Source organism: Pagrus pagrus (genome assembly GCF_965226575.1).
Source record: "Pagrus pagrus genome assembly, chromosome: 13".
Taxonomy (NCBI): domain Eukaryota; kingdom Metazoa; phylum Chordata; class Actinopteri; order Spariformes; family Sparidae; genus Pagrus; species Pagrus pagrus.
Window position 1 is genome coordinate 4,877,394 of NC_140197.1, and position 14,809 is coordinate 4,892,202.

Sequence of the window (14,809 nt, forward strand, 5' to 3'; positions counted from 1 at the left end):
CAATCTGAAAACATAATGCCTCCAGCCGCAGCTATCGCCAGCACATGTTAATGAACAAAGTTCATACAAAGTTTTCTATGATAAACTGTTGTCAGTACAGTAAATCTCAGGTTATGCCATTGTATATTTTTTAAATGACCATATCATTATTATGTTACCAAGTATTAGATGTTATGATATGCTTTGATAAACAACAGTCAGCTAGTAAGTGGGTAATGGTGAGGTCATGAAATCAAACCGAAATGAAATACTCAGTTTAAGACGGACTGAACTGTATTATATATGAACATTTTTTATCTTTTGTTATCTCTTTAACATGTTTCATGTTTAAATTTCGTTGTCAACATTTATAATAAACTTAAAAACCCTAAAATAACCATCATTAGTAAATTGCAACTTTAGTTAACAGTTATTTGACTGAACAAACAGTGAATGCTTTAATAACCATTTATAAAGCAACTGTTTATTTTAAAGTTGCAGCTGATGTTTATTAACCTTTACAGTTGCTTAATAAATAGTTTATAAAGCATTTTATTGTTAACGGCCAAATAACTATGAGTAAAAGTTTAGTTGAAGTTCAAGTAAGTTCACAAACAGTACACATGTCAACTGGTAGAGGCTCATAATAACAACAACTACATGATATGTGAAAAGAAAAAAATCTTGTTACCCAAATCAACAACTGACAAAATGTGATCCCATTGCTTTGATTCTTGGGTGGGATCATGAGCTACACATCATAGATTAATGTGTGATTAATGAAGCACACTCAAAGACCACAAGGAGGCGAGAGGGTCCGTTTTCTTATCTTTTAATAACACATTCATATCTATGCTCTGTTTTGTTTACAAGGAGTTTAAAACAAGTGTTGATGAGGACTAAAGGAATCAGGCAGGCAGAGGGTGAAAGTCCATATACTGTAAAGACCAAAGGCGCCATCTGGTGGAAGGAGGAAGCCTCAAACCTTCTCACGCTCATCTCAGCAGCCGGCCGTGAGCGAACAGTCTTGTCATGGCTGCACGATCAATTATTTTCAGTTTAGGAGGCTGAGCCCAGATCAGATTAGACTTGTTTTTCTCCAGCTCAGAGCGGCACGAGAACAGAAATGATGCAGGGCCTTCCTCCTTCCACCTGCAGCTACACAGTCAGCTAAAACAACAGGTCCTTTTGCTTTTTCAAACGACTTATTAGAAGTGAAAATAGATCATCGATCAGTGTAGAAGGTCCTCGCAGGGCGCTCTAATTAATGTAGGCTTTTCACAGAGAGAAAGAAAAATGCTAAATGCACCCAAACACAAGAGATACAATCTGCTGTCATAAAAAAAGAGAGAAAAAAAATTAGAAGTCAACCAAAATAAAACATGACGAGTAATTCTGAAGTTAAAAAAAAGTGTAAGTTTAATGAAATGAACAAAAGAAAATGCAAATTGGATAAAGAAATCTCATTTATGTTGGGTTTTTTTAAAGAAGAAAATTAAAACAGGTGGTAAGTTTTTGTCTCCCCCTTTAAGATCATTATTCAATTTCAAAATCCTGAAAAGTAACTATGAATGGAGAAAGAAAACAAAATCATCTTTGGAAGAAGTAAAAGTTTTTTCCTTTAATAAACTATCCACTACAGTATATGGAGATGCCGCTACCCAGTTATTCATTTACCTATATTTCTTTCGAGCAACTTTTTTTTTGTTATTTTTGTTATTTTTGTGTCCTTTTTCAAAAAAAATTTACCATTTACCTATTTTTTTCCCAAGAGGTAGATCAACAAAACAATTACATGGTTACAGGTGTCGTGCCCCTTGATTCAGGAGGTGAAATCACAGGGAGGGGAAGTGGAGCAGCAGGGCAGAGCTGAATGAGGATTGTGGGTAATTTTAACGGTCAGACGCAGGTTAAAAAAGTTGAGGTGTCAAGTTCTGATTCGAAGTGAGTGACCAGAAGCAGCTTTGAACAGCTAAGTTGTAAAATAGAAACTGTTCCCAGAACAAAGATATCACCTCGTTATGACTGGGCCGTACATGGACCAATCAGGTTACCCAATATTCCACCCGACACATGAAGAAAACCCTCGTCCCGCCTGCCCACGCCACCCCACACCACAATGTGTCCATATTGGGTTTTTTTGTCTTTTTTGTCGTTTTTCTTATTTACTCATTTATTTTTACAGTCCCATCTCTAAGCTGGAGAGGTAAAATTTCAAAAACCGAAAAATAAATTAAAGTTGAAGTGGAAAAACAAAAACAAAACTGTGACTATAACATAGACTGTCCGTCCTGTATGTCTGTGTGTGTGTCTGTCCGACCGACTGACCGACTGTTTGCTCTTGTCTGTTTGTCTTCAAAGAAAATAAAAGAAACAATCTTCTGGCTGAGTTTGCTTATGTTTTGAGGTAGCGTTCCTAGTTATGTGTCAAGAGGTTTGTTTGTTTCGTCTCGACATGGTGTCCCTCTGCTGAGTTTTGCTTCAAAATTTGTCGAGACTTGGAGCCCGTCTCTGCTCAGGGACGGGGGGGGGATGGGGTTAACAACAGGGAGGAGTTTGCGTCGTTTTATTGCAAACTGTCCTCACAAGAGCTTGGAGTCTGTCTGTCTGTCTGTCTGTCTGTCTGTCTTTTTTCTGTCTGTCAGAGCTGAGCTACATGTTGTAAGGTTGAGAAAGCAAAGCTGTACTCTGCTGCCACAAACAAGAAGTTGGGCAAGATAGTTTACTCAAAACTCTGAATCTACAAGCTTCCAATCTTAAAAAAGAAGGACAACACCAGTGAGTTTACCGCACATATTTGACATTAGTGCTGAGCATTTTCTAAAGCAAGCTGTATGGACTACTGCCCAGTTTAACAGCTCTCATAAACTGCACTGCCTGCGAGTGAATGCAGTGGACATTTAGCAATAGCTAGCTAATGTTGGTTTAGAAATAGAGTTCACTAACATAAACTAATGACTGGCTTCCAACACAACACAGCAGTTCCACGGAGAGTAAATATTAAAGCGTAAATGTAAATATTTTAAGTAATTTATATCAACAAAGTATGCTAACACCATAGGAAGATTTTTGAAGAGGGGGGCCCCAAGAGCAAATTTTTGCTCAAGGCCCCCAAACAGGTTAATCCAGCCATGTTCACTGTGACACATGATCTAACTTTTCATGTTAAAGCCTTGTGAAATGAATGGAAACAATCCTAAATATGGCATCAGGTTTGGACATACATGGTATATGATGTTTTAGAAAATGCTCAGCTGTAATTTATAGAGAATTGGATAAAACATACACTGGTATTGACCTTTAAAAAGTTTTGGAATGAGCTTGTTAAAACAAAAGTTTGATGCTTACATTTTAGCGTGTGGCAACTATAATGATTATGTTTTTACACTGTGTGGCACCTCACACTGCCAAACTCTGTCCTAACTGATACAACTTATCAGTACATCACTCAACTTGCATAAAAAAGGACAGAGGGTTCACTTTGGGGCCCAGAAATAATCCGGATCTGATGACACACCACAAAGCCCTAATGATTTCCGTCCCAGTCAGGATGCAGGCTTAGATTTGTGTGAGCCGTTCTTACTGCCACATAGCAGGAGTAGTATACATGGTGTGTGTCTCAGACACAGCAACCAGAAAATGTATTATCTCTACTGTACATACAAAAACAAAGTGAGAAGAGTTCAGTTCCAAGATGAGATATCACCATCTGAACGTACTAATCTTCTCTCTGAATACTACTGAAGTTATCTTAAGACCTTTTCTATTCATCCAGTATTACAGGTTATTTGCTCAAAATGGCTCTATACTGCATTTTGGACTGAGCCACCTCCTGTGTGTTTGGCACAGTTACTGTCATGTACTGAGCTACATGTTAGTAGTTCATTGTATTTAGTAGCTGTTTTGTTAATAGATTTGTGCATTCGAAAAACAAAAGAACAAAACGTGATCAAATTAAACTATTTTTCATTTTCCAAAAAGAGTCAAAAAATCGATTGTAAAAAAAAAGAAAAGAAAAAAAGACAAAGTTTGTTAAAGTAAGAGAATCAAAAGGTCTTGAACAGAAGTGAGCAAAACGAACACGATGGAGACCAGCGCAAGAGAGGGCGAGGGACCCTTATGTTCCCGCCCGCTCCCAAAAATGAAATGATTTTTTTAATAAAAGGAAATAAAAACATCTCACTCTTCTCCTGGAGTACAGAAAGGTCAAAAACCAACAAGGAGAAAGTTTGAAATTCTTTTGTGGAAGGACCAAAGAGGGAACAACAAGAAAAAAGGTGATGGAGGAAAGGGTTTTTTCAACACCTCATCCCTAACTCATCCTCTTTCCTTGCCTCCTCCCGTCCTTCCTTCTCCTCTTCCCTTCCCTCTCCACCTTTCTTTCTTTAAAGAATTGCATCAGGTGTTACAGGACGTTCTCAGTCCTTTTGATAGTTTGACGTTGTCGACATATTTCATCAATTAGTGCAACAGTACGTCCCAGATGTCATGTCCAAATAAAGCTTGCTGTATTGTCAAAACTTAATATAACCAAAAACAAAATAAGAGAAATGAATCCTAACCAATCCAAATGGCTGCAGGCTGAATAATGAATCCTAAATAGCGTGTCTTGGTGGTTGTGAACAGAGCTCTATGGTTTGGAAAGAGGTGGAAACTTAACACAGGACAATCATGTTGATCTGTGAAGTTACCCTCTCTGGACAAAAATGGAAGCATAGACACAATAGAATAGACTTTTCCCTGTTTGATGGTGAGCTGGTGGTGTTGCTGATGACGACTGGCGGTGTATGTCGCCGAGTGCAGGTAAGACATTAAAAAGATTGTGAGTTATCTGGCAGTGTCCTTCAGTGACTTGGCTTGGAGCAATCTTTCCTGTCTACACGGCTTTTCCCAATCTGATTTTTTATGCTTTTTTTCTCCAAAAATACAAAAGTATTGTGATCACCTTTTTTAACATCTTATGTACAGGTTTAAATCCATTACTCGGCTGTGTTACGTTGTTTTTAAACTCTCTTGCTTTTCTCTTTTGCTCCCATTTTTTCAAAGGTTCTTGGATTTCTCCCTCCGCTGCCAGTTGGAACGCAGACGGAGGGCCATAGGTTCTCGTCCTACTTTTTTCTGCTTTTTCTAAAGTTTCACCCAACCATATCCCCGACAAAAATGAACATTTAAAACCAGTTAACACAAACGCACATCCACATACACTTTCTCTCTCCCTCTCTCTCTCTCTCTCTCTCTCTCTCACACACACATACACACACACATACACACACACACACCAAGCACACATGTAGCCAACAGGGAGCATCTGAGGTGTCGTGGTCAGTGCACAGGTAATAAATATTCACATTCAGAGAAGTCAGAGCTAGTTCAGGCTTGTGTGTAGGTAGAATGCTCTCTTCTGTCTCCATGCACAGTTACACTGTAGATGGACCTCTACTGCTGTGTTCAACACAACTCTGATCTGACAAGTTCCCAACCTCCAGGTGAAAAAGGCAAAGAAACACTGGGTGGAAAGTGGCTGAAGCTCACTCACTCATGTGTCTTCTTTGTGGGTGAGAAACTTAACTTCTTGAACACTTAAAGCCCTCTTATAATGTTTGGCGCTTCATGATGATGTCATCATAATAAGGCAGGAGAGGGAGGTCCTTCAGGGCACAAGGTGGGCCACTAGCCAAGAGAATGGGTAGTCGCAGTGACATAATTGCAGCCTGAGGTGGAGATAGATGGGTCTGTGTGAGAATCATTAGTATTACCTCTCTGATGACATGAGCTCAGTAAAAGGAGCACCCAATGGTGTGTTGGGTCACCGTGTGCACTTCAGGAACCCCCCCTCGTGTTAACACCACTCCCCGTAGACCAATGCTCCGTTTTAGACAACGGCTGTTCCAATCACACTTCAGGAAGACAGAGAGCATGTGTCCTCACCTAAAAAAGGCAAAATGGCACTCAACCCATTTCCTCTCTAGACCAGCATTTCATCTCTCTCTGCTTTGGGAAAAAACACAGCCTCCTCGTCATCCTGAGCTCATTCAACCATCATCACACCAAAAAAAAAAAAACAGAAAAAAATAACCAAAGCAACAAGACAATACCTAAAAAAAAATACTTTTTTTCATTAAAAAAATAAAAAATATTCAGGACTATCAGCTCTTATTTTCTTTTTTTTTCTTCTTATATAAAACACCAGCAAGCAAAAAAAAAAGTTAGTAATACTGAGGTAACTTTACCCTGAGGTAGGTTTTTTCTTTTTCATTTCTTCTCTAATCTGATCTAATCTTGGCGAGAGCGTCCAGACGTAGACCCTGCCCCTCATTATCATACGCAGGCAGGGTCTGGAGGCTCCGCCGACAGGCCTTTGGCAGATTGGGAGAGAGAACGAGGAAGCCGCTCCCCTTCAGACTGATTTTACCCTCTCTGAGCTCGAGGCAAGGAACTTTGGAAGACTTCGCCTGTTTGGTTCCCGCGCTCGGCCAAGGCCAGTCTTAAACATTTTTTTTTATTAATACAAGCATTAGAGGCCATGTTGGTCCAAATGAACAAGGATGGCTTTAATGCCGGGATGGTCTCTGAGGAGAAAGCCATCCTGTCCAAGACTGGCCTTGAATATCCAGCGCTGGAGGAAGGCAATGAGCAGAAAGTCTCAGACACACCTTGTCTGTCTGTCATTGCAGGACTAATTCATACAGGTGTAGCAAATCTTCACACCTGACCTGTCCTCGCTGCCTTCAATACATTCACCCGAGGGGCCGGGCTAACTCACATATCATATATATATAATATATATAAAATATGCCGTTTAGGTTGCGGGCCGCTAGCCACCTAGCATAGCTACTGGCTATTTTTATAAAGTTGTTTTATAAAGGTTTAGCATGTGTTAGCTAAGCCGCTGCAATAGAACTGCAGGACCCGCTGCGACCTCCGCTCCCCTTACTGTCTCTTGCTGCGCCTTCCGCCACACGGCAAAACGTGGAAGGGGGTGCTCAGTGCCTCCCCAGCCCCTGGCCTCGTTGTAGGCTACATTATGCTACATATCATAGACAAGGGACTGGGAAATATACAGAAGACCCCTTTAGAGAAAGGCAAGGCGGCCAGACGCAGCACTTCTTAACATTTACATGAAGATTATATATTTACAACCTCATTTTCTCCTTTTTTTTCTTCTTATCCCTCCGCTATTCGGAGAGGTCTTTAAAGAGCAGTGTTAACATCTGCGGCCCCTCTGCTAGACTTTCATTGGCTAGGAGGTTAGCAGTGGGTGGGGCTAATGCCAGACCTGTGACCTACCCCCTGTGCCACTGCAGCAGTTTCCCTGCTCCCTCTCCCGGCTCCGCCTCACTGCATTCTATCAATAATAGCTCTGAATAAAACATTTCTATACATATATCTCTATGTTTAAAAAAACCACCCTTAAAATATAGGACTGACTGCAGATGGTTGGAGAGGTGCGTAGAGGGCAACAGAGGAACAAACGGGCCCCTGCTAGTGTGTCTCAGGAAACAAAGATTTGTTCAGCCAGCCTCTCCCCTCTGCTGTACATCTGAACCCATGTGGACAGGTGAAAACAACAGCATAAAGTCTCCATTCTAACAAGGAGAGTAATGTTGGTCATACTGTTTAAACCTGCCTGATCTGGATCTGTTACAGCTGCAGCAGAAGAGGACATGGCTGCAGCCCTACCAAGGCACACTGGGAGGACACCGCCCCTCCCTCTCTCCATCCCTCCTTTCCTTCATCCCTCCATCCTCAATCAGTCTCTCTTCTGGCCTGGCATCTGGTTTCTGTTCTCAAGTTTCTTTTTATCGTTATCCTCTTTTTTTAATTCATTTCATCTTTTTGATTTTATTCATCTCCTCTCTTTCTCTCTAAACTCTGATCTTTCTCTCTGGCTATCGGGCGTACTCCCTCCCTCTTTATATCTCTCCCTGTCTATCGCTGGGTCCGTGTGTCGCTCTCCTGTGTCCGTCCGTTCGTCTGTCTATCCGTCCGTGCATGTGTCTGTCCGTCAGGTGGGGGGGGCCCACGGCATGTGAGGAGGTTGCGGGGACCCTCACTTCCTGCGTGGCTGTTGATCCTGAGTCAGTCCTTGTGTAGGGCTGCCCATCTCTGTGAAGCCCTGGGGGTTTGAGCCAGAGCCCGAGCCCATGCCCATCCCACCTTTCTGTGGCTGTTTGACCTGGGTCAGGATGTCCCGGATCTTCCTCTGAGCCAACTGGAGGACAGAGGAGAGAGGAGAATGGTTTGTATCAAATTGAAAGCCGCAGTAGTGACAATCTGTGAATAAAAATACACCTGTTATCAGCATTAGTACCAAGTGCCAGTACCAAATTGTAGACAGGTCTGGTGAACATAGTGGAACTCACAGTAGCAGTTTAAATGACAAATATTTTTCTCAGCAGGTGATTGAGACCAAACCAGACCATCTGTCATATCAACTTTATGTATTAGTGGTGTATTGACATATTATTGCGAGTTTAAGTTGGAGAAAATAATATAAGTAAGGTTGAAAGGAATATACAATTTAGTATCATCTGCATAAAATACAATGATACTCAATGCCTAATAATTATATGGTGAAGGGAAAGCATGTAAAAAAACAATGGACCCAGAATCGACCACAAATCAGTTCTGTAGACAAGGACATTAGGCTATGAAGAACCACAAAGAAGTACCTGTCAAAAGCCAATTATTATTGTTAATGTTAATTGTTAGTGTTATTATTTATGTCAGCATTTCAATGCTAGTAAGAAGTGGTAACATTGGTTTATGCAGGCAATTTAAGAAGATTTTGACAATAATATCAATTCATAGGTATTCTTCTAAAATGTGGTAGTATGTTTTCATGGGATATGAATATGATTTAGAAAGAAAAAATATAACTCCTGTTCTGAGAGTTACATGCTCTTAAATTGACAAAGTTATAAATATGCCTATTGAGGCAACAACAGGAGTACCTGGCTGGCGTAGAAATGTCCATTGATCTTGACGATGACCTGGTCATTTTCATCGGGTGTCTGTTCCCTGGGGACCACCACTTCAGCTGCTGTCAGGTTCTGCAGCTCATTCACCTGGAGACACACATTTTGGTTACTTCAGGAGGAAGTAACTATCTTATGGCAGAACACTTTAGGTTTGACAGCAAAGGAAGTTAGTATACAAAGTTGAGAGTTGAATGTTGAAAGACACTCCAGTGATCAGAAATCCTGCTGTGGCTACCAATACATGCAATACGTGAAGGGACCAAAGGGAAGGGTTCAGGTGGCTTACCGTCTTGCCCCCCTTGCCAATGACCCTTCCTGCAGCGGCAGCAGCCATCTTGATGTGAGTCTCCAGTTTGACCTCCTCCTTTGGTCCAAAGAAGTTTTCCTCCTTCAGTTTGCCATAAATTCTACCCTGAGCCTGCAGGGGGGCAGACAAAGACATTGATAATCAATTTTAATATCATCTTAACAGCAGTTTCTTATTCCAATCAGGTACCATTTAAGATCCCTTGCTAAATTAATGAGTTAGCATTTATCAGCTGGCAATGTCTTGTTAGTGTTTACCTTAAACTGGGCCTCAGGGGGTCCTGTCACAATCACCATCCTCATTTTAGAGTCTGGAGCTTCAGCTGGGGCAATCTGGAGGAGAGGAGACATACATCACTGATCTTCAAGGGTGTAGGTTTGGTTACACAAGTGGAGACACAATGAAGTCATGGGTTCTACAACTAAACATATTATTATACTTTTCATATTACTAGTAGTCTAATGAAATATGTATAATTACTATACCAACCCTACTTCACACCATATTTATGTTAATTGTAAGACACCTGTGGATAATGTTGTATTTGCTTCTTTGCTGCCTTAGGAGATTACAATTTCACATTTTCAACTGTGTGATTCATCAGTGAGTAAATCAAACATTAAGTATAAAAGTAGGTGTCACAAAAGCTATATTTTACAATTCCCTGTAGAAATGATTGTGATATGAATCCCTATTCAACATGTAGCATGTCTGATAATTAAGTACACACCTTGATGGAGGCCCCAGCGAAGCGGCTCAGCTGTTTGATGTGCTGCCCCTTCTTTCCAATGATGGCTCCCACTGCCTGTGCTGGGATGTATACATGGACTGTCTCCTGCTCTGGAGCCTGAACACACACAGAGCAAAAATGTCATTATATACATACATTATGGGACCAACACTAATAAGGAAAAAGAAACAGTGGGCACCATAATCTTCAGTTCCATCAGTACTCCTAGTCATTTGATAAAAACAACCTTCATTTTAGTTTCCCTGTGTGTCAGAGGCTTTTTTAAGATTTTTTGCCTACTTCAGAATTTTCTCAAACCACATCTTCAAATGACAGAAACACCTGGCAGCAAAAGTGGAGTTACTCGGTTTCAAAGGACAAAAGCAATGTATTAATAAGGTGGTTTTCACTGATGTCTATCTCAAGAAATCTATAGAGCAGGTGTTCTTACCCCAAAGCAACCATAGGGAGCACCAGAGGTGGAGTTTCCAGGCGGGGGTGGGGGCATGTTGGAGGAGGAGGGGAAGAGGCCTAGAGCACCCAGGTTGAGCCCAGGGATCAGGTGGGTCTGTTGCTGGAGAGAAGACGGCTGCAGGTTAGAAATTGGTTTACAAGTGAGCGCGTGTGTGTGTGTGTGTGTGTGTGTGTGTGTGTGTGTGTGTGTGTGTGTGTGTGTGTGTGTGTGGATGATGACTCACATTCATAGCAGCAATGTCGTTCTCGTAGGCCTCTCTGACCTTCTTCATGACCTCCACCTCAGCTAGGCAGCAGGCTTCAATCGGGCCTTTGACTGTGATGGTTCTCTCTGGATTGTACAGTGTCAGGTCCTGAAGGCTGTGCACATTAGAAGGGACTGGTTACTGATACATACAGCCAATCAGTGATCTGTTTATTTGTTTGGTTTTATGTATATATTTTTCTATCCCATAATTGGACTCATCATCCATGAGAATTCCCTTATGACCCTAATTCACAATGCTGAATGAGGTTTTTGAGACTTACTGTGTGTGTGTGTGTGTGTGTGTGTGTGTGTGTGTGTGTGCGTGCGTGCGTGCGTGCGTGCGTGCGTGTGTGTGTCTTACGGTGAGATGGTGATCTTGGTGTCTGTGTCTTGTTCAACTTTTTTCAGGTTGCGCCCCTCCTTCCCGATCAGGCGTCCAACAAAGTTATTGTGAGCCAGAATCTTGAGAGGAACCTCATCTGCACTGCAGATGGAAACCACCAGTTTTGAATTGAATATTTTTATCAACAAACAAATATTCCAAATATTTCCCTTCTAAATAGAGTAACTGCAGAATTATGTTATGCTGCCTCGTCTGAATAAAACACGTTGGACTGTTGTTGAACACCTACGTCTTGGTGTCTTTAGCCTCCTGCTGCATGATGTCCAGGATCATGCGGCAAGCGGCCGAGCAGCCCTCAGGGGTGGAGTGGATGCTGATCGGCTTCTCAGCGGCACCAGCGTTCTCTTTGCGATGCACGTCAATCCTGCAGCAAAAGAAAAAGATCAAATCCCTTTATCAAGTAACCAAGGTTCAGTACTTCCTGAGTTACCATGGTAACATAGTCCAACACTTTAGTAGAGTAGCCAATACGCATAAATCTGCAAATTAAGAGACTTCCATTGGCAGTTCAAAGAAATCAAGCTGAAGCAAATAACATTTAACTGTGCTTTAATTTGATGTAGGAACTGTGTCGAGGCTTGTTCACTGGATTGAGCATTGTGTGTAAGAGAACTGAATGTCTCAGGCATGTGTTATGTAGGAATAATATTGGAGTCACTCTCTTGTGTATGTGTATGTGAGTGCCGGTAAACTTCAGTTCCTGTTTTGCAGAACGAGGAATTTTGATTTAGATATTTGTGATATCATTGATACAATATAATTTTGACTACTCTTGGGCTGCATAGCGGATTGACAGCAACCTTAGCAATAAATGTATTTATTTTTTTAGTTTGGCTTTCATTGATTTAGTTTCTATTGTTTGATTTCACATTACATGTTTGTGTTTGTCTTTTCATATGTAAGGACCTCGTTAGAAATAAGAATTCTCACTAAACTCATTCTGAATATACATTCACACAAGGCCCTCACACTCTGTAAATGACTCTCAGTCCTACTATAAGATAGGAGTCTTAACTTCGAGGCTCATTTTCAGTGTGATGACTGGGAGGCTTGATAAATATGGGCCCAGAGTTAGTTGATTTTTAGTGTTACAAATTAAAACTGTTTGACATTAGTTATTAGTTATAACCTTCTTTTCCCAGTCCAGGTGGATCTCTCTGTAATAATAAACAGTCTGAGTGTGTGTCTTTATATATGTGAGTGAAAATTACACACAAATCCTCATTTTATATAATTGAATATGTTTTATATATAATTTAGTATATTTCATAGAATCTACTTGTATCAGATATTCTGTCAATGAACTCTGGACTGTGATTTTGTTGTTCTGTTCTGTACACGCAACATCTACTGCATGTGTGTCCGTCCAGGGAGGTTTCTTCCATCTTTTTTTCACTGTACATATTGTAAAGCCCACTGAGGCAATGTGATTGTGATTTTGGGCTATATAAATAAAATTGATTTGATTTGATTTAATTCAGAAATAAATAACATATACACAACAGGAACACACTGTGGACATCATTCCTGTCTGTGTTGAACACAAATAAAGTGGGCACTCACTTGCTCGCCGTTTGCTTGGTGATGTTGCGAATGGTGGCTCCCTCCTTGCCAATGATGGCGCCGACGTACTGTGTGGGTACGAGCAGTCTCAGAGGGATGTCTACGTGCTGAGCTTTGGCGGGCATCCCAGAGCTCGGGGAACCACCGCGGGGCCCTCCTCGGGGGCCATAGCCAGGTCGACGGCCATATTCGGACCCCCTCTGGCCTCCCTCCAGCTCAGAGTTCTCATCAGGGATGTAGGAGACACGCAGGGCATTGTTCTCAAACTGGTAACCATTCAGCTTCTGGATGGCTCTGAGAGGGACACGGACAGAGGGTCATGTACTGCATTTGGCATGTATACATGTGGCATCCTAATAACTTCCACTGATATCATTCAAACATTTGTAGTCTGCATTTTGTTGCTTTTTTTGTTAAGTTATAGTCAAAGCAGTGATTACAGTTATAGCAATAATTAGAATACATACATACATATACACAAACTAACAGTAGCAACAATGGCAATTACAGAAAGATACAAATTGGTGAACACATTAAATGGAAGTGAAGTGAGAGGAATATATAGAAATAGTGACACTGCTGGACTGTTTCCACTTTATTATCTAATACATCATCTTGTCAGCTGTACAATGTTATTTTTTGAATAATTAATACTTTTCTGAATGTAATGTCTGAAGGGACTACAGATTGAAAATGGCGATGTGTTTTAATAATCTGTACTTTCCCGTTTTAAATAATGATACTTTATACTGCCACTAGTGCACTAATCTTCCAAAGCAATTATTCAATTCTGTCCACAACATTTATACAGCAGCTACTTTAAAGGGGAAATGGATTGTTAAACATTAAACTATTCAACAAAAATAAATTCTGAAATTGTTAGATAATTCCTAAATAATCTCATCTCTTTACCTTCAGTGTATTGAACACATTATACTCAGTACCTCTCAGTGACCACTAGATGTCACAAGTGGAGCGTACATATACACATACAAATGACAGAAAATGTCATTATCTTTTTTATTGATATACTTATTTAAATCACCGTTCTATGCACCTATATGTCTATATTGGTGTCTATATATATGCAGTTGGTCCACCATAAGGTTCAATTTCACCTGTCAAATGTATCGTGGAAAAGTAAAAAGTATACTGACTTCAGAAAAAAAATAGAATATTAGTTTCTGTTTATGCCATTTTATTTTTTGTTAGGTAAACTTTAAATATGTAGGATCCCTTACGATGATTTATTCTTCATAATTTGAGGACAGCGGGCAGAGTGACACTTTGTGCAGGAAGTCAGTTAATTAAAAAAACTTGGTATCCACGTACCATTTACCATCTTAACAATACAATAGGTGTTTTCTTTTGGCCCGTGGCCCAACATGAAGTTTGAGTTTCAGCACCTCTGATCTAAACAATATATGTGACACACTGAAGTATTTTTATCTTACAAAAAAAAGACTGTAAAAGAGTACAAAAAGGGTCTGTGTGAAAGAGACCAAGAGAGTCAACGAGAGATTAAAGAAGGATGGAGTAACTTACTGCCTGGCATGCTCCCGGGATGCATATGTGACGTTTACCACAGCAGTCTCACTGTCTGTGTTCACTGAGAGAAAGAGGAAAAAGACAGACTCTTAGATTCATGAATAAATATTAGATAAATAAACAAAGATTAGTAATAGATACAGCATAATTTTCTTTATTAATGGGTCAAAAAAGATTTGGATTGCTCTTAAGTCTTTGCTCAGGTAAAAGAATTGAATGAAAGCTCAAGGTGTACCAAGTCAGGCAGCTGGAGAAAGAAACTTCATCCTCACTAAGGGTGGAATTATGTGAGACTTTTTACAGTACAATAACCATCCCAGAATATATCACTGTATCACAGTATACGGTATTACACAATTAGAACTATTATTATCATCAGTTACAGAGACCCCTAAATTAATGAAAAAAGGGTTTTTTCATTGAACAAACACTTACTGTAATTTCCCAAAATATTATGTCAGATCGAAATGAAACTTGATTTATCTTCTTTACACCACTAAATGTGTTAGATTTCAATACCAAAGTATACACTGAAACCAGTAAATAACTGCAACCCTAATCCTAACATTGATTGTGA

The 14,809-nt window shown here is 40.3% G+C and overlaps 1 protein-coding gene across 3 annotated transcripts in view; it reads right to left on the reverse strand.

Annotated features, from left to right (window-relative positions):
• Positions 1 to 795: 795 nt before the first annotated feature.
• igf2bp1 (insulin-like growth factor 2 mRNA binding protein 1) overlaps positions 796 to 14,809 on the reverse strand; it is a 64,038-nt gene continuing 50,024 nt past the window's right edge. The window contains exons 5-15 of one of the 3 annotated variants that reach the window (XM_084371404.1): positions 14,230 to 14,293; positions 12,685 to 12,978; positions 11,351 to 11,485; positions 11,080 to 11,202; positions 10,696 to 10,831; positions 10,449 to 10,565; positions 9,998 to 10,114; positions 9,525 to 9,599; positions 9,247 to 9,378; positions 8,934 to 9,047; positions 796 to 8,191 (exon numbers count right to left, since the gene is read on the reverse strand). In XM_084371404.1, the coding sequence (XP_084227530.1) occupies positions 8,030 to 8,191; positions 8,934 to 9,047; positions 9,247 to 9,378; positions 9,525 to 9,599; positions 9,998 to 10,114; positions 10,449 to 10,565; positions 10,696 to 10,831; positions 11,080 to 11,202; positions 11,351 to 11,485; positions 12,685 to 12,978; positions 14,230 to 14,293 (1,469 nt within the window). In that variant the 3' untranslated portion in view covers positions 796 to 8,029. Of the gene's footprint in view, positions 8,192 to 8,933; positions 9,048 to 9,246; positions 9,379 to 9,524; positions 9,600 to 9,997; positions 10,115 to 10,448; positions 10,587 to 10,695; positions 10,832 to 11,079; positions 11,203 to 11,350; positions 11,486 to 12,684; positions 12,979 to 14,229; positions 14,294 to 14,809 lie in introns of all 3 variants that reach the window. The other 2 variants (XM_084371403.1, XM_084371402.1) reach the window with 2 other exon arrangements.